General features: G+C 41.6%; 1 protein-coding gene across 4 annotated transcripts in view; it reads right to left on the bottom strand.

Moving 5' to 3' along the window:
* CBFB (core-binding factor subunit beta) overlaps nucleotides 1-20,520 on the bottom strand; it is a 41,638-nt gene extending 21,118 nt beyond the window's left edge. Inside the window, exons 1-3 of one of the 4 annotated variants that reach the window (XM_079988349.1) lie at nucleotides 19,823-20,520; nucleotides 16,233-16,319; nucleotides 11,083-11,199 (exon numbers count right to left, since the gene is read on the bottom strand). In XM_079988349.1, the coding sequence (XP_079844475.1) occupies nucleotides 11,083-11,199; nucleotides 16,233-16,319; nucleotides 19,823-19,900 (282 nt within the window). In that variant the 5' untranslated portion in view covers nucleotides 19,901-20,520. The remainder of the gene's footprint in view (nucleotides 1-11,082; nucleotides 11,200-16,232; nucleotides 16,320-19,822) is intronic. The other 3 variants (XM_079988347.1, XM_079988348.1, XM_079988346.1) reach the window with 3 other exon arrangements.
* Nucleotides 20,521-20,845: the final 325 nt, after the last annotated feature.

Genomic DNA, 20,845 nt, shown 5'->3' with positions numbered 1-20,845 from the left:
AGTTGCCAACCTGGCATCCAGAGATCTCCACATGGTCGCTACTGGACCCACACCAGTTGCAGTCACTGGGGCTGGCTATTGTTATGCTGCTGTTGAAAAGTATTAAACTGGCTGCCAGTTAGCTGCCAGGCTAAGTTCAAGGTATCAATTCTGATGTATAAAGCCCTATATGGTTTGAGATCAGAATACATAAAATTTAGTCTCATATTGATATACTCAATCAATCACTATGCTCTGCAAGAAAGGACATCCTGAAGGTATCATATTATCAGGAGGACCATTCTGCATGATATAACCCTTCCCATTAAATATTGGACAGGCTTAATCTCTGTTGTTTTTTGGAGCCTACTGAAGACCTACCTCTTTCAACAAGCCTTTTAAGTAGAGTTTTTAATACTCCCTTATTCATCACATAACCATTTTAGACACTTCATAATAAATTTATGCATAAATAATTTATAAACATGTCAAGTGAACCAACGAGTGATTATTTATTGAATTTCTATCCTGCCCATCACCCCAAAGTTTCCTAGACACCAAACACACAAGCAATAAAACAATTAAAACATATTAACAACAGCTCCAATACAGAAACAGACTGGGAAATATATCTGTCAACAAGTTTACAATATAATAATATACTTCATAATACTTTATAGAATATAAGAAGTGATATACAACTAAGTCCTACTCAGCAGATCGACTGAAATCAATGAATGTAATTTACTTAAGTCCACTGATATTAATATGTCTACTCTAAGCATGAGTAATACTGGATATCCCCCAAGGTCCCCCAAGCATATTACACTTTGGAAGGACTAGGGTATATTTTATCCACAGTAGAGAAGAAAAATTCATTACCTAGCTTAATTTATCAATAGTGACCCAACTATTAGATTGAAAGGGTAGCTTTAGTTTATAGAGTAACTCCACTTTGCAGCCATGGGGGGTGAGGAATCTCAGCTAAAATAAGAGCATTTAGTATAAATGAATTTCATGGTTTTAACATACTGATGAGTTTGAGACATTAGCCTTTGGGGGCAACAGACCACTTTCTCAGGAAGCAAGCAAACAATGAATCTGAACATAGTAGCATGTAAGGAACTGGCATTTATTTCAAGGACAGTTGTACTGTATAAGAATCTTATTAGGGGCTAGGTAAGGAAATGAAGTTAACACCCTGATTTCAAAAGTAATTTCCACTCTGAATTTTCTTGCCAGAGGCCACTAAATCATGATTCCCTTTTAAAGGATTATCAGAAGATTACAACAAATCCTTTCTAATTATAAGCCCAGTTCTCTACTTGGCTTCACAATAGCAGAACATAAGATCATTTCCTATAATATCAGCACAGACACAAGGAGACACTCACCCCTTAATTCAAATACTAGGAACATTTTCTAGTGCCAGGACCTTGGGAAAGTCATAATCCTCCTAAACTCTGTCACATGTTTGTTGAAAAATAAACAATCCCATTGATACCACCCTAAGTCCTTGGGAGATGGTATTTAAGAATCTAAGAACAGCCTACTGGATCAAGTTAATGATCCATCCAGTCCAGCTTCCTTTTCTCACAGTGGTCAACCATATGCCTATAGGAAGCCAGCAAGTATGTCATGAACACAAGAGAACTCTCCCCCTCCTGTGGTTTTCAGCAACTGTTATTCAGAAGCAAGAACATAGGCTTTATGTTATGGCTACTAGCCACTGATAGCCTGATCCTCCATCAAATATATTCTTTTAAAGCCATCCAGTTTAGTTGCCAAAACTGCCTCCTTCACTGCATTAAACAGTACTTTCTTTTGTGTGTCCTGAATCTTCAGCTTCATTGGATGTCCATGAATTTTAGTGCAGAGGGAGAAAAACTTTTCTTTATCCACTTTCTCCATACGAGTAAATGTATATAGTACATCTTGTGCACAATTTGCTTCCACAATTTTCAACCTTGCATAGTTGAAATCCCACAAATTGCACACAAACTGGAGAGCTTAAAAGCTCATTTTGTGTCAGGTTTTCCCAACATGGAAAAAGCTTTTAAACTCTCAGACTTGCATACTGGGCTCTGGGAGTCTGGGATATTATCAAGTGGGCTCTGGGCTGCTCTCGCGGGAACAAAACATCCCAGAGCTCAGTAAATAAGGCTTGGAAGGCAAAGATTATTACGTGGGGACAGTTCCAAGGGATTGTTCAGGTATAAACATTTTTGCATATACATGCCATCCCTGGAATATTACCTGCATGCAAGAAATGATTGTACTGTACACTTCTATACCATTACTGCTTACTCACTTTTTCTCTAACTTAAAAAGCCCCCTATTCTGTAACCTTTCCTCACAAATGAGTCCCTCTGTTCTCTTGATAATTTTTATTGCCCTTTTTGGAACACTTACAAATTCTACAATATCCTTTTTGAGGTGTGCTGACCAAAACTGTACACAGTATTCCAAATCCAGTCACACCATACATTTGTACAGTGGTACCTCGGGTTACAAATGCTTCAGGTTACATACGCTTTAGGTTACAGACTCTGCTAACCCAGAAATAGTGCTCCAGGTTAAGAACTTTGTTTCAGGATAAGAACAGAAATCGTGCTCCAGTGGCACGGCAGCAGCAGGAGGCCCCATTAGCTAAAGTGGTACCTCAGGTTAAGAACAGTTTCAGGTTAAGAATGGACCTCCGGAACGAATTAAGTTTTTAACCAGAGGTACCACTGTATAATGGCAGTCCCCCCCCCCCCAATTCAGTTCCTAATGATCCCTTGCATGGAATTTTCCTTGTTCACAGCTGCTTCATGCTGGGTCAACATGCTCACTGAAGCATCTACAGTATTACAACTTCAAGGTCTAATTCCTGGTCAGACCCCATGAATGCATATGTCAAATTAAGATTTTTTTTGCCTACGTGCACTATTTACACTTGTTTACATTAAACTGCATTTGTGATTTTACAGTCTATTCACTCAGTTTGGAGAAGTCTTTTGGAGTTTTTTTTTACAGATCCTTTTAATAATAATAATTGTACCCCGCCCATCTGGCTGGGTTTCCCCAGCCACTCTGGGCGGCTTCCATAGAAACCAAAAATACACTAAAAACTTCCCTGAACAGGGCTGCCTTAAGATGTCTTCTGAATGTCAGGTAGTTATTTATCACTTTGACATTTGATGGGAGGGCGTTCCACAGGGCAGGCGCCACTACTGAGAAGGCCATCTGCCTGGTTCCCTGTAGCTTTGCTTCTCGCAATGAGGGAACCGCCAGAAGGCCCTCGGCGCTGGACCTCAGCGTCTGGGCAGAACGATGGGGGTGGAGACACTCCTTCAGGTATACTGGCCGAGGCTGTTTAGGGCTTTAAAGGTCAACACCAGCACTTTGAATTGTGCTCGGAAACGTACTGGGAGCCAATGTAGGTCTTTCAAGACCGGTGTTATGTGGTCTCGGCGGCCGCCCCCAGTCACGCTGCCGCATTCTGGATTAGTTGTAGTTTCCGAGTCACCTTCAAAGGTATCCCCATGTAGAGTGCATTGCAGTAGTCTAAGCGGGAGATAACTAGAGCATGCACCACTCTGGCGAGACAGTCCGCGGGCAGGTAGGGTCTCAGCCTGCATACCAGGTGGAGTTGGTAGACAGCTGCCCTGGATACAGAATTGACTTGCACCTCCATGGACAGCTGTGAGTCCAAAATGACTCCCAGGCTGCGCACCTGGTCCTTCGGAGTGAGTTTTATGCCACCGCCGCTCTAGCCGTCTCAGCGATTGTTTCATCGCCCTCAGCTCTGAAGAAAACCACAGGGCTGTCCGGGCTCCGTGCAATTGGAGAGGGCACTTCGGAGCCAGACAGTCGATAGCCCTGGTTAACTCCGCATTCCAGCGGGCCACCAGGGAATCAGCTGAAAGGCCATCAACATGGGATAAAGCATCCCCTACCACTCTCTGGAAACCATTTGGATCCATTAAGTGGCGGGGGTGGACCATCCAAATTGGTCCCACCTCCCTGCAGAGGGGAAGGGTTGCGGAGAAGTCCAGTTGCACCAGGAAGTGACCTGACCATGGCACTTCTTTTGTTTCACTTTTACTTAGTGTCAGATCACCCACGTCACTAGAGGTGAACACCAGGTCTAAGGCATGTCCATGACTATGAGTTGGGCCAAACTTATTCAGGGACAGCCCCATGGAGGCCATGCTTTCCACGAAGTCCCGAGCAGCCCCTTATAAGGTCGTGTCGGCATGGATGTTAAAATCCCCTAGGACAACCAAACTAGGTGTCTCCAGGAGAAAATCCGCCACGACCTGAAGCAGCTCAGACAGGGAATCCTTGGTGCAGCGGGGAGGTCAGTACACCAAAAGGAATCCTGTACTGCCCCCATTGCCCAACTTCCAGAACATGCACTCAGAAAACTGGATCTTCCCAGCAGGACGCCTGGTGCAAGCTAGTGACTTCCTAAAAATCACTGCAACCCCCCCTCCCCGCCCACATGACCTGGGTTGCTGTGCGTAAGAGAAACCTGGTGGGCAAGCAGCAGCAAGGACAGGCCCATCTGCTTCCTCCAACCAGGTCTCTGTCACACATGCCAGGTCAAATCCTCCATCCACAATCAGGTCGTGGATGGCAGTGGTTTTATTCATCATTGACCTGGCATTACACAGCAACACCTTCAGGTCTTGTGGGTTTCCCCTGTTGATTCCAGTATCCATCCAGTCAAGGCCAGACCCGGAGGCAGGGATAGTCTTCAAACAAGGACTAAACCTGCCTCCTCGGTAATGACATGGTCTGGTCTTAGCGTAACTCTGCCTCCTGCCCATGATCACCGAGATCGGATGTCCCAGTGCTCCCCCCCCCCCGTGGAACTTGTCCCAGCCATCGTGTTGGCTGGGGCCCCACTCCCAGGCAGCCCTGATCCCGCCCCTTAAAAACAAAACACAAACTATAAAGAAACAAAACAACAACAACAACAAAAGGAACAGAACAATTATACTAAAATTAATCCCCAACTCAAAAGTCTCCAACATCATGATTTAAAACTATAAGAAATACACCCAGCTGTATGTATAACACTGACAGAGACAGCCAGAAGGGATTGAAGGGAATTGTAATGTTGTGTTGACCACTACAACAAATGCTTTCAATATAGAAACTAGCACGGAAATGCATTTGCTCTTTCAGTCTGTAAAAGTGGTGTAACATAGAATTGTAATTAAAACCTATTAAAATTGCTTTTTCTAATCCATAAATAAATGAAGTAGCGTAACTCAGTGAGGTAGGTAGGAAGAATGAATGAATAGAAGTCTGCAGATGAATTGCAATGTTTTCCCTGAAGCACTTATTCATGGCAAGACCACCATGATTGCCAGCTGGCATTCTGCCATACATCTGGACAACAAACCACGCAGGAATAGCCAATGTTCTACACAGCTCTGAAATAATGTCACTCAAGAGGAGACATTTTGACTACTAAGAATGGAAGATTAAGTAGATTTTCTTTAGTGAAAAGACAGCAAAGGGATTCCTCGAAGGAAAACACTATTGTTACAGCATCTTGTCTTAAAAAGGAAAGATAAACAGTTTCAGAACATCGTGTTCCTTCAAGCAGAAATCATTTTACCACCAAGCACACAGCAGTCTCCCAATAAGCACCTACCTGCCAGCTTATCAAGAAAAAAATGGATTTAGGGCACATATGTAAAGTGAAATTGCCAAGAGTAACATCAAACTCCATTTCCTTTCCTGGATTTTCCACAGTTCAGCTTTCCAAAGACTGTTGCCACATATCTATTTGTATTTATAGATTTTCTCTCATGCCGAATAACAGCAATCATGAGCAGATAGGCTATCTCCTGTTCCCAAAGAGTTAATATTCATTCTACATAGGGGGAAATGGAGGGGAAGCTAGGGAAAACACAGGACCTTTGAAATACTGAATGAGGTGTTGAAAGTATCCCCCACCCAATAGCAAACCATGGCAACATTTTTTAGAGCAATAGAACTAGTGGGGTAGAGGATAACTGAAGGACTGAGTGAGAAGATAGGAGGATGTTTTCTTGCCTCATTCATGTTTTGGTACCTGCACATTTAATGAAGCCATAGCTGAAAGTTTCCAGAACCTGATCATAATGGTTATAAAGTGTAAGGCTACAGAGAGCGAAAAGGAATAGCGTAATTATATAACACACAACTTCACCCTTCCAAGGCAGCATGCCTGCATCTTCTTGTACAAATACATCAACTATTAACTTGGGCAGCCAAAGAGTTAAGAGTCTGAATTGTATTGACAAGTAGGTTGGAACAGCTGGAACTCTGCGCATGTCCTGAAACTGTGTGAGAGAACTGGCTTTGCTCTGAGTGTGTCATTGTGGTAAATCAGGGAAAGTTCCTATTCTGTGGGTTAGTGCTGGTTTAAGGACATGCCTGCCACAAGGAGGAGACTGCAATTGCCCTAATTAATTCCGGAATCTAGTGCCATATCTAATGCACGCAACACCTATAATTCAGCCATTAATCAAATCATCTCCAGTGAATGACTAGAGCCAGCTGGCAAGCATATCTTGGCTTAATTAAATCCAACTACTATGTTTTTGCATTTCCTGAAAAGTACAAGTTTGTCCCTCTTGTAGCAAGAGCAAGATCACCTTACGGGAATTAATTTTGAGAGGGTGAAATGTACCTGTGACTTGGCTTTAGCCCTGTATCATGACACTTAATGGACATGACTCAGAATGACCCATAAGCTTTGCAAAAAGCTTTTTCATATTCAGGGGAAAGTTATAGGATACATTTTTCTTGTAACTGGGTGGGCATGGAACCCCCCTGCATATTCAGCTCTTTGGAATCAGTCCTAGAGGCTGCTCAATGCCACTCTTTTTCAGACATGCTATAACTTAGGCCCTGGAGCCAAATGTGGCCCTCCAGGATTCTCTATTTGGCCATTGGGAGACTCCACAGGATACACTTGCCTCCCAAAAGCCACACTCCCCTTGACTGCTTTTGTATGGCTTGAATGTGTTACTGAACTGTGATAATGCCTCTTGCTTTTCTGGAAGGAAAATGCAAGTGGCTATGCATTCTCTTTCTTCTTAACCTTAGCTAGATCCCTTCTTTGCCTCATTTCCCACATTCCTTGCCCCTGCTTTGTTGAATGTTCTTCGAAGCTGCCCTAATGCCATTTCCCAATGTTGAAGGATACATTAAACACAGGCACTTTGAAGTAATGATATACATCCAGAAAATTGGATAGCAGAATATTTTTATCTACTAAAATTGCATTTACTTGTAGGCTTTTTACAATAAGTTTGTATTAAAACCTAAGGCAAAAACCTGAAAGATGAGTCTGAAAGCAGTGCTTCGAGAATCACAAAAAATACAAGTTTTAGGAAAGGAGGCCAGAAGCAATAAAATGCATTCTCTAGAAATATTCATGTCCTTCTTATGCCAAAGTTTGCTTGTACAGTGGAACCTTGGTTCTTGAACAGAATAAGTTCCAGGAGTCTGTTCGACTCCCGAAACCATTTGAAAACCATAAAAACAGGAGCTGATTTGTTTGGGAGCCAAGGCGTTTGAGATCCAAGGTACGACTGTACTGGCCATTGTGTTATTGGTTATTCCACAAGCTCAGCTGCCTGTTTGTCTTTTACACTATATGCATTCAATTGTGGGTTGGGGATGATGACGAATAACACATACAAACAAGAGAGTACTACTAGGAACAAAACTGAATTGAACTGCCTTACCACCATGAGTGAAATGAAGTAGGAGTTAAACTTCAAGAAAGTGGTAATCTCTCACTTCCTTTCTCAAGGACTTATCACTTATATCCTCACATAACTGCCAGTACATCTAGCCAGATCTATCAGTTTTAGTTTTCAGGATACAAACCAAAATACCTCTTCATACCAAAACTGTATTTTCACATTACTTGCACAACCAGTAATATGGGTGTGTCACAGAAAATACAGGTACCTTTGCTTCCAGGACTGCTGTGTGCTCATTTTGGGGACGCCTGCTGTACAAGATACATAACCTGTACCAGTCCAACCGCCATGTAGAGAGCCAGGAGCCATAAATATTCATATATTCATATAGAGACAAGGATGTATGAAAGAGAAGACATACTAGATCAGAAGACTGCTCCATCCAGTTCAGCCTCCAACAATAAGCTTATGTTGCTTCAGTACTTTTATTTATCCAACTATATAGACAATAACTACATATTAAATAATATTCAAGTCAATACATATATATTTTTCTGTACTTGAAGTTGAAATTTGCCAGTTTGCAACAGAAAGCAAGTATTATTTTAATCCTTAGTGATGAAATGTGCAGGACTTCCTCCCCAATATATTTTGCTATTATTTAAATGCTTTGCTGCCCTCAAAATTCCTCTGATGTGGAAAGCCCTATATTCACTATTTAAACTTCATTTTAGGCAAAACTTGAAGGAAACTCAATTATCTTATTTCAAAGATTTTTAGGCTGCCCTTTATAAACATGATTAGGGCAATTCACAGAATTAAAATATATATCATCATTAAGACAAAGCAGAAACAAAACAGAATAGTAAAGTTCAGCACAAAAAAAGTTTGAACCAGGAATAGAAAAAAAAACACGTGTTGTAAATCTACTCAGCTATCGATATAGAACTTGTATTGCCTCTTGACATAGGAAGAATGAATAAAATAGATGTACAATGGCATTCAAGTACAAGGGCGATTCATGTTTGTAGAGTGTATTTTCTGTGCATTCCTTGCATTTCTAATATTTTCTTTCAAAAAAGATAGTAAAAAATTACTTAATGCCATCCAGCATTAAGTATATCTTTTTCTTTGTGGCCATGCCTGTTCATTGCTGGCTTTAGTAATTCAAAATGATTCCTGGATTCAGTTATCTTTTATTTGCTATCTCTAATCTACAGCAGCACACCAGCAACAGACAGTATAACAAAGCCTGGAAAAGAAGGAAGTTTTTCAAAGATTTTTACAAAAAAAAGCTGAATAGTTTTCTTCATATTTGAACCATTTTATGTTCCCATCTCTGTTCTTTTCCTGTTCTTCTGAAGGCAGCAGCCATTGTGCATTAAGCCACACCCCTGTTGGCAATCATTTTGTGACTAGTGTCCTTGGCACTTCCTCAAAATTCCAAATGTGTCCCAGACCCAAAAAGGTTGGCAACCACTGTTGTACAGTAACTAATGGAAAATATATTCAAACACATCTACCTTTTAAATTTAGTTTTCCTACCCCAAAATACTAAAATGCATGGTACAATGTTGTTGTTTTTCCTTGTGAGGTAGACTAGGATGAGAAGAACTTGCCCGAGGATATCTAAACAACTCCATGTTGTGTAGATTTTATCTAGAATAATGTGATCATACCAAACTCTTCAATATGCCAGCATGTCACCATTGCAGACAAAACCGAACACACAATTCAATATCTATGTTTAGAGTTATAAAAATGCACACAAAACTTCAACTTTCCATTGTCTGCTTATCTGTCTGAGATGCATAAGTTTTACTGTGCTCTTTGAAGGGCTTATTCATACATTTTTCTCCACATACAGGTGTAGAAAAAATTAAAGATGTGAAGGCCTGGGAAACCCCGCAGGAAAAAAATAATCCAGTTTCTTTCTGGACTTTTACATCTCTAGGAAAAATGGTATAGTACAAGAATACCTTAATTAATTTATTTTTGAATGCTAACATATTCCAAAAATGTCTTACACATGATGGTGTGGTTTTCTGTACACAGACCTTCCTACATTTGTGTTAGGAAAATGCCATATGTTAGGTGGCCTTAGCATATCAATTAAAAATTGTGAAACACATTTGAATACTATTATAAAGCATGAAAACTACAGTGGTACCTCGGGTTACATACACTTCAGGTTACAGACTCCGCTAACCCAGAAATATTACCTCGGGTTAAGAACTTTGCTTCAGGATGAGAACAGAAATCGTGCTCCAGTGGCGCGGCAGCAGCGGGAGGCCCCATTAGCTAAAGTGGTGCTTCAGGTTAAGAACAGTTTCAGGTTAAGAATGGACCTCCGGAACGAATTAAGTACCGTATTTTTCGCTCTATAACACGCACCTGACCATAACATGCACATAGTTTTTAGAGGAGGAAAACAAGAAAAAAAAAATCTAAACGAAACAGTGGATGTATGATTTTTGTGGTTCATGCTGTGGCCACAGACATGTGATCTGACAGTGAGTTTGGGGTAGCCCAATGCAAAAATCCTGAGGATCCATGTGGATCCGTGCTTTGTAACCATGTTTTAAGTGGGGAGGGAAGGAAAAGCACTCAAGGGACAAGGAGCACGAGGGGTGTGTGTGGAGAAGGATGCTGCTAATAATGCAGAAGAGGGGTATAAGGGGAGAAGGCTCCTCTCCTCTCCCGCTTTGCTCCTTTAAAACAAGCAGGCTCTGCTTCTCTCCCTCCTCCCCGGCTTAGAGAGCTGAAAAGCTTTGCTGCTATTTAGCGAGCTGAGTGGGGAGGAGAGAGGGACACAGAGCACTGTTGCTTTAAAGCAGCCAACCAGACAGGAGCTGCTTACACCTGTGTAAGCGGCTCCTCTCCCGCTTTGCTGCTTCAAAGCAAGCCACAGAGGAGGGAAGGAAGGGGAACCATGGATCCTCTGCTCACAACTGCAGGAGATCCCCCCCCCCCGCCACCCATAGGCATTCGCTCCATAACACGCACAGACATTTCCCCTTACTTTCTAGGAGGAAAAAAGTGAGTGTTATGGTGCAAAAAATACGGTACTTAACCTGAGGTACCACTGTATTAGAAAGCAGTAGCAATATTCTATTCTATTCTTTGTGCTAAATGTTCTCCCCTTCCTGAGATCCTGGGCATACTGCAAAATCCATTTAGGAGCCACTAAGCTGCTGCCACATTTACACAGCATGTATGGTAATAGTATCATATACTTTTTGCATGGTTTTAAAGAAGCAATAGGCAACTGGCCACCATAAAAATAAAGAAATATCAATGTGTATTATTACAAGTTCATTTTATATCATAAACCTCTAGCTCACATTTTAAAGCCACTGTGATATATACCTGTATAACCACAATCTATACTTTTTGTCCTTACCTTGCCTCCCTCTCTTTCAAAGTCAACGTACTCTCGGGTTGGTGTCTGCCGTTGCTCCCCTTGCCAGCTGGCCGGAAAAAACTGGAGAGACAGATTGGTTCCTGTGGCCACAAAAGCCTTTTAGAAAAATCAATACAAACAGGATCAGGGAGCAAGACATTACATAAATTATGCAGGCAGAAATTTATTTTTACATCAGTTTATGTCTTTAAAGCTGAGCAGCACTAAGAATGCTCAAAGTAAAAAACATGCACTCATCATTTTTCTTAAATATTAAGTTACAAACATCTGATTTCATTTTGACAACATTTGCCATTGGCTGTCTCAGATATAAGATACAACACATAATCAATACTTTACTTTCTGAAAATTCTATACTGGTTTGCAGTGCAAGTTTGACTAAGTGGTTTGAATGTTTTAAGGGGTGCTTATATTTTAAGTGCAACTTATAAGTAAAAAGCCTTAACTCTGAACAGTTGTATAATGGGGAAAACACAATGTGAAGCAAAGGTTTGTGACTTCTCATTTGAAAAGAAAATGTATCTCAAGCTGTCTCCATCACCAGCAACAAATGAACACACACAAGATTAATGTACACTATACAAACTCACTAGAGGAAGTACAGCAGTAGGATGGGAAATGAACGTAGATATTGAAAGTAACATTTTGATTCAAACGTTGCAGCTGCAGATAAGCAGCCAAGAGCATTTCTTAAAGTTTTGTTAGAAGCCAGTCTTTATAGGCAGCTGCTGTCTTTTTTTAAACTAAAAACCCGACTGTTTTGAATAACACAACTAAATCAATTCCTGATTTTGAGTGTACTTCTCACTGATTCTTAAAAAAATACACATTCACTATTTTGGTTTTTAAAGGAGATTAATATTTTGTTCCATCATCATCTACTTTCCTAATGGTCACAACAAAGAGGGAATAGGTGAAATAGCTACTATACTATCAAATCAAGACCTACATATCAGGCATCTAATTTCAAAAATGTTTCAAAATCCTTTTTAGGAAGCTCATTAAGAGAACAGAGTAGAACTCTTTAGAAGCATTCTAATATACACTAAAATCTCTGCCAGGATAGGTGGGCACAGATTTCAATGCTAAAAGGTCACACTCCTGATCTCAAGTTTGTTAAACATAACCCCTCTAATAGCAAATTCAAATAATTGAATCTCTGCACCAGGGGACATAAAAGATGCTGAGGTGGGTGTGCTAGGTAGTCTGTGTGAATCTATCAGTTAATTCAATGACTGAGGGTGACTGAGCCATGCAGTATTTAAGGAGTGTGAGAGAGAAATAGAAGGAGCTCTGGCCTATTCAAGCCCTTGTATCCTAAAGGTGATCATTAGAGTTGGGGGAAATGCATGCCATCCGTCTCCATGCATAATATTCACCCCCAAACCTATGCCAATAAAGCACTTGGGCTCCGGGCTGGCAATAAGCTCTGAATGCCTTATTACTATATAGTACTGTGGAGGAAAGTTTCAAGAAGGTAAGAAAAAAAGGAGGGGCTCTGCAAACTCTCAACATCACATGGCTCCTTTTTGCTAGAGCCTTGAACCGAAGCATACTTGTTTAGGACTGAGGATATACTGCAACATTTTGATGCAGGTCCGCACTTGTAAGATTAAATATTTGAATTTAGTGTTTCAACACAAGGATATGTAGTATCATTTCATTCAAGTAGAGAAAATGACACACTTACTGTAACTTCAATCAGGTTCATAAGCTATTTATTATATAGATTAAATATTGAGCCATGCCTCAGAATCGGAACACACCCAAGAATCTCCATAGATTGCCAAATGAGGCACATGTGTTACAAGCTTGGAGCCTGCAAGGATTCTCAAGGTTCTTGAGACATGGACAAACGTGGCATGAAAGTATTTAATAGTGTATATACTCTTTGATACAATTATCTTACATATACAAATGAGCTGTATTGTAAATATATTGGTATTTTGAATGCCAAGAATGTCACATTAGAATCACTATGAATGAGATATTGAATAAATTGCTAATAAGTAACATTTTGCCAAATATTGTCTGGATGTTTATTCCTAAAACAACAAAATTGTAATTAAAATATTAGCCTAAGACTGTTAGTCAAATAGCATCTACCCATAAAGGTAAAGGGACCCCTGACCATTAGGTCCAGTAATGACCGACTCTGGGGTTGCGGTGCTCATCTCGCTTTATTAGCCGAGGGAGCCGGCATACAGCTTCCGGATCATGTGGCCAGCATGACTAAGCCGCTTCTGGCGAACCAGAGCAGCGCACGGAAACGCCATTTACCTTCCCGCTGGAGCTGTACCTATTTATCTACTTGCACTTTGACGTGCTTTCGAACTGCTAGGTTGGCAGGAGCATCTACCCATACAATCTTATTAAAAAACTAGTTGCTGCCTTAGGTTTCTGTGGAAGCTTCAAATAGACGTATCATGCATAAGCTTGACTGATGGCAATGGCAGAATTTGCTCAAGAGTAGGTCACAGTTATTATATAATAGTGATGGTGACCACTGAGACCTTTGGATTAAATATGGTATATGAATACACTTTTAAATAAATATGACTATCATGACAACCAATGAGCAATTGTACATTGTTACTAGGTATTATGAATACTGTTAGAGCAGATTATAAAACTAATCTACTGTATAATTTTACATCAGCTATCACATGAAGAATTTTATGTGGATTGGGGATATGTTATAAAAATAAGTGAGTTTCATTTTGATGTAATGAAGGCTTCTGCAACCTGGTACCCTCCAGATTTTTTCAACTACATCACCCTTCACCCCGACTACGGCCGATAATGACTGGGGTTGACTTGAGTTGTAGTTCAAAATATCTGGAGGGTACCAGGTTACAGAAGGCTGCTTCACATGAACTTTAAGGATATCATAAAATATAAAGCTTCCTGCTTATAGTGAGAGGTAATTTTAATGTACAGCAAACCTAGGAATGTTAACTATTTGCTTTTGCAGAGTCTGATATATATATTTTTAATGGAACTCTATGCAAAATTTAAAATGCTTGACCAACAATGTAGTATTCAAGAGCATAATATGTTTGTTTTTTGCTTGTTATTATGTTATCTATTTTTTGTGTTTTTATATTGTAATCCACCCTGTGGTTCTTGGATGAAAGGTGATTTAGAAATTTAATTAATTAATTGTTAAGTCTGAATGAGCGTCAAACATTTTCTACTTGTTAGTTTTCACCATTAAAATAATATAACGGCTATATTTGGCATCACAATAAACCAGATGTTACTATAACAATGGTTTATTGTGACAGGAACATGTGTACATAAGCCTCTGGTTTGCACACTCCACCTCTCCCAATTCTCTTCCAACGCAGTCATAAGGAGATCAGCTTTTACTTTCATTTTTTGGTTATACACAGTTTATCAAAACCCTAAACTAAGATTTGGTATAAAGTTGGTTTGGTTCTAACAAACTAACCACAGTTTGTTGAGTGTTGACAAAATGGTGACTTGCAGTTAATCAAAATGGAAATGAAAGCTTCCTCCTTGCAACTACACCAGAGGCACTAAGAGGAGGGGAAGTGCATGATCTTTCCTAGGCTCATCCCCATCACAATAAGCAATGGTTTATTGCAACATCCAAACACATCCAATGTGAGATCTAAAAAGATAGGCAACATGTTCAGGACAAAAACCAGAGGATTCAGATCAATGCAATTTCTCTATAAGGCAACTATCTACTTTTTTTGTTACAACAGATGGGGTTCATAAGAACCAGCTGCAATGGGAATGTTTCTGTCAAACTGAAAAGAAAAATCATACTGCTGTTTGAACAGTAGCACTGCACAAGCTAGAATAATTGTGACCATTTATGAACTTAAAATCATAGGTCCACAGCAGCAGACCCAGCAGCCACAACTCCTAAAGGGTATGCTGTCTTATTATGAAGAACAAGTACAACACATGTGCTTATTGCCTTTCATACCCCAGCCTTCAAATATGGAACTTTCTCTACCAATTTCATTACACATAAAAACAATGCACTTGAAGACAATGGTGGATACAAAAATGTCATATTTTAAGTGCCATAATTCAAGAAAATGAACATTGCACAAAATCAGCCAGTAGTGGGTAGTGAGCACACAGGTCTCATTGAAGAAATAAGTAGAAACTAAAAAGGGGGGGAAGGGGGAAAGAAAAAAAAAGTAGTAAAAAGTAAAACTAAGTTCTAGGCAGTTTTAATACATCAAAATTCCACAGTGCAATGATATAAGCAAGCAACCTACTCCCTTGTATAACACAGTTTTAAAACATGAAGAATTAGCTTTTAATACAACCAAGCTCACAAAAGGAATATTTTTAGCTGTAAGACCTAATACAAAATACAACTAAACTGGTAAATATGATTGTTGCTGTTTTCCACCACCAAAAAGCTTTTTGTATTTAGCTGCATGCTAAATACTGATAGACAAGAGTTTCTCTCTTAACAGCTCTTAGTATTCATGCACAGCAGTACTTAAATGTTCCTGCTGAGATAGCCATTAGTGAGTGTATATAAATGCAGAGTATGAAACCTTTAACCACACAGAATATTCTATTTCTATGTACTTTTTACACTAATTCCTACTTTATTAAAATTAGATTGTAAGTCTGCAGGTACAGAATTCTCTTTTTCAAAATTTATTGTACAGCGCCTAGTAATTTGAGGCATTTTATATCTAAAAACAATCGATAAACCTGCAATTTAAAGAAATAAGGAAGTCTAGTCAATTTTATTTTCACTCTCAAACAGCCAGGATGAAAGCCTTTCTGAAATGGAATGACCAACGGTCTTGAAAGTACCATGGACAATGACCATATGTGAATAAATAACATTTTACAGTCTAGATCTAGGCTTTAGCCATCTAGTCTGTACTTCCCAAATTCCCATACATTTTTGAAGACAGCAGAAAATAGGGGTTTTCCCCTTCTGTAAGTCCTAGCAGCTCAGACCACTTATTTCATTCTGGCTTTCTAGCATAAGAAAATTGAATCTAAACAGTTTATTTTTTTTAAGGTGAGACTAGCTGTGACTCCAAGATGACCAGAGCAGAGGAGTGGAAGATACATAAGTAAACTTCACCAATGTATAGGATCCATGCATATATACTTACTATCTCAGACCGTCCATCTCGGCACGCATTCTGAAACCTGGCCTGTCTTTCTTCATGTGGTCTGTCCCTGAAGCCAGTGTATTTAATCTGCAATAAGCACAAGCCAAATCAAAACCTGAATCCTGCCTTCTCTACAATACCAGGAAAGAGATAAGGGCAAGCCTACACAGATACAAATTGAATACAATATTCTACTTCCAGAGAGGCTGAGAAGAGGGTGCTCTCCTCCACAAGAAATACTTCTGTACACAATTCATCTTCAGACATTATTTTAAAAGTCACACTATGATCCCCAGATTTGTATTTGCCCACCTTTGAATAAAAGTGCTAAGAGCAAAATATTCATAGTCAATGAAATGGAAAAGGACAAGCAAGGAAATGTTATTGGGGAAAGAGATGTCAACATTGTTCATGCGGCAGGCAAAGAATGAAACAAAGTCTCTTCTAAAAATTCAGTACTTGGGATAGGATGTATTGACCATTAAACATGTAAGTTCAACATCTCCACAGAAAGGACAGAAGGCACAAAGAGGACAGCTGACTCGACAACACCATGAACATGTGTGTAAAGAATGTCCATGGTGGAGAGGCACTAAATATTTCACAATTAGTTTGCATCTAAAAAGGAAAGAAAAACAAAACTGCAGTGTGCACTTCCAAGCACTTTAACAAGATTACAATAATTAGTAGAGCTGCACTCAGATCCTGCAACTTCTGTGTGAACTGCATATTATATATAAGAAAACAATGCAAATGTGGATGTATACAGTGGTACCTCAGGTTAAGAACTTATGTATAAAGAATTATCATGATGCACAGATGCATCAGCAAATGGAAAGCAAGACAAAAGAGAATGCACAATCCAGCACAGAATTTACCATTCAGTTTTGGGGCAGAAGGAAGGAAAAGAGAAAATACAGCAGCAGAAATTAAAGGGTTTGTATGTGTGAACTACTCCAGCCTAGAAATTGGAAGCTGAACTTCTAGTTTTAATGGCATTAGTAGCATCTGATGCAATAAATGCCAGATACGGACACTATGAGCACATAATGAGAAAGGGGAAATAAAGAGCTGCCACATGTGCTCCAAATTCAGGAAGTCCCTCCACCGCTGAATATGGAACATGTTCACAAGATCCCATGCTAATGAGTATTGTATAAGTCAACACAGGAGTTTGCTCCAGTTTTCTCCTTTAAAATGTTAAAAACAATACCCCTCTCAAATGAAAAAAGTCAGTATCCCCAACTAATTAGCACTGAGCACATTTGCTATAGGGAAACAAAAAGTCTGAAATATTTGAGCTACTCAATGTCCACTGCAACCATCCTATGCAAGGTTATTAATCTTTAGCCAAAATTAATCAGTGTGGAATAACTACTGTTTTGCCATGTTCTACATGCATGTACCCACACCCATCAACACAAGGATTATAATTTCATATTTTACCTAGCATAAGCATACATTGTAAGGGGCATAAAAGTACTATTTAACCACATATTTGTGTGAAAAGGTGATTAGGGACATAAAAATGCATGTGATCTAGGACCCTCCCCCCCCCCAAAAAAAATATTTTCCTTGGACAAAAGAGTACAAAAGAGATAGCATCCTATGGCAGCTGCACAATCATATGAATGGTTAAACTCCTCCATGCCGATACCTACACCCCAGGGCCCCTGCACTCAAAACCAGGGCAACTTAACAGCAGTGGATTTCCTTTTCTTCTTTCACTACATGCTTTGGACAACAAATGTTCAACATCGCTTATGTGAAATAAGTTGTAACTACATTGTCACTATCTGATAATACACACCAGTCTGTCCAAAGAACAACTTCCCATTCTTTTTCAGCACATACTTATGTGTGGCTAGTAACCCATATTAGCAACAGAATTCAAGTCATTATTATCACCTAATCAATTACGAAGAACAAGCAGGGTATATAATACACTACATGTTGTTAAGCGGGTGGCAGGAGAATAGAGGTCACTTTTTCCTTTTGGTGTGGAGCAAAGGATAAGAAGGGCCAGTCTGGGTGCCCCAGTGATGTTAGGGAGAGCAGACACACACACACACACACACACACCAACCCCAATAAGGACTTTTAGTATCTTTATTTGGTGGTAATCCCCATTCTGATGTATTGGCTGTATAGGAGGTCTCTGCCTTAACAGATATAGAACTGCATTTCCCTGCCTTCTGCTTACTTGAAAGTAAGCGCTCCCTTTCCCATGCAACCTGAACAGGGTTCAATAACCACACACCACCCTGAAGCATGTGATCCTAGACCTTTCTAGGGTTGGGGCAGCATTCCTGCTACATACTCATTGGAAAACCCTAGTTGCTGTTGTCGGTTGCTCCAAAGTACCAGGGATAGATAGGTTTTTCTCAGTGTTGGCTCTATCTTTGGAACTGCCTCCAAAAGGTAATACTGAAAAGGTATTGCTACTACTATAAAAAAAAATCCAATAATAATCTGAAGGCACTTTCAGTCAAGTCTGTGTTTGGTTCAATAGTACTGTTACTTGGGGGCGGGAGGCTGATGTTGCTTCTTTACCAAAGTAAAGTTGCTTTCATGTATTTTCTTCTTTCCCCCCCTCCTCCTCCCTTTCAATTCCTTTTCCTTTTGGATTGCTTCTTTTAGATTATAAGCCTGAGGGCAGTGACATTTGTAAACTGCTCTGGGAGTACAGTATCTCCTGTCATTGAAAAGTGAGGTTTTTTATTTACTTAAAAAACTGAATTAACTAAGTGTAATTAACGTGTGTATTAAGTCTTGTAAATCACCTTGTGATGGCAGCGTATCCTGAAAACTGGGCTTTTAAAAAAGAAAAAAGAAAAACATTTTAAACGACACAATAATAATGCGTCGGGCTGCCTGGGGAGTGGCTTCTCTCCCCAAGGGTGCTCCCAAACGGGTGCTTATTGTGGGAACAACGCTCACGCACGCAGGTTTTTCACAGCATCCACACGACGCCGTTGGCATCAAAATAAAATGTCACCTCTCTCCTCTTTCACCGGGCTGTAACTTCTCTTTAAAAAAAGGAGTGGGTGGGTGGGTGCTTCTAGAGAGGGGTAACCATTGCAAAACGGGTCACTCAGTTATCAAAGAGGGGACCTGGGCAACAAGTTTTCTTCTTCGATTTATCAGATCCCACTCCTTTGAAGGATAAATCTGGATTAAGTAGGCACCAACGTGTGCAAGCCACGAGGAGCCCCCATCATCCCATAACTAACACCAAGTTTGGGGTGTTTTTTTTTTTAATCCTGCCTGCGATATTAAACTTCCACCCACCGACCCACCCCGCGCCCCTCTCTGCGAGCAACTCCACAGCAGGACAGCAGAGCGCTGCCATCGCCGGCGCGAAGTTTCCTCCTTCCTCTCCGCCGCCGCCTTCCCTCCCCCCCCCTCCCTCTCCGGCGGAGAAGCAGCGGCGCCTGCCCGTCTCCTTCCTCCCGCTCCCTGCTCTCTCCTCTGCCGGCGGACTCCGCCAGAGGCCGGCTGCCCGCTGGGCACGGAGTCGCCCTCCGTCTCTCTCCCCCTCGGTCTCCCTGCTCCACTTCCGCCCCGCGCTCTCTCCCTCCCTCCCTCACCTCGCACTCTCGGCTCAGCTTCCTGAAGAACTCCTCGTTCTCGAACTTGCTGCGCTGGTCCGGGACGACCCGCGGCATCGTGAAGCGGCGGCTGAGGCGGCGAGCGAGCGAGCGGTCTTGGGCAGGAGCGAGCTCGGCGGCGGCGGCGGCGGCAGTAGCAGCGAGAGCCGCCGCCGCGACTGACTGAGCTGAAACCGTCCGCTTTTCCCTCAGCGGCGCTCGAGCCCCACCTCCGCCTTTCTTCGTTCACCTCAGGCGAAGCCGGCTTTTGTCGCCGTCGCTGAGGGGAGGAGGAGGGCGCGGCGGCGGCGGCGGCGCTTCAACGAAGCCCAACTGCTTTTGTATATATACATATATATCTTGTGAGGGTTTCCCCCCTCCCCTCCTCTCTCTTTCCCCTCCTCAAGCCGCCGCTTCCGTCTTTATTTCCCTCCCTCACACAACCCAGAAAGGGGTGGGTGGTGGGTGGGAGAGAGAAGAGAGACTCGACGCGGGCGGGCGGCAAACGGTCGCGTCTCGCCCCGCTGAGGCGTCTCTGGAGCCACTGAGGGAGAAGGAGCGGCGTCTCTGTCTCTCCCTCCCTCCTCCCGGTTTCTCCTCGCAGCGCGCGCGCGAGTCAGAGAGAGCGAGCAACTTCCCTCTCGCCCCTCCCCTCCCGGAGTACTCCGGCCAAACACCCTCAACCATTCACAACTAACTGCTCCTAAGGCGAAGGAGCGCGCGGCGTGGGATTTTTTTCCCTCTCCTCTTCCAGACGGGGCTGGCCGAGCGCGCATGCGCCTCCTCTTCCTGGGGTTTAGATGAAGGCGCGAGGGTCCCATCACTAGTACACGCGCGTACTGGTGCTCGTGTCGGAGAAAGTAGGGCTGGGGGGGGGGCAGAAGTCCAGCGCCCCCTCCTCACTCATTCAGGAGAGAGGGGAGGAGGAGGGCTCCCTGCCCTAAATGCACCGTGGAGCTGGCGCGCTACATCGCGCCGTTGTTACAATTTGTTGCTGTTGTGAGATTATTGGCGTTCATGCTC

Source organism: Podarcis cretensis (genome assembly GCF_951804945.1).
Source record: "Podarcis cretensis genome assembly, chromosome: 8".
NCBI lineage: Eukaryota > Metazoa > Chordata > Lepidosauria > Squamata > Lacertidae > Podarcis > Podarcis cretensis.
Note: the sequence above shows the minus strand (reverse complement) of the source record. Positions and strands in the feature narration are given on the sequence as shown.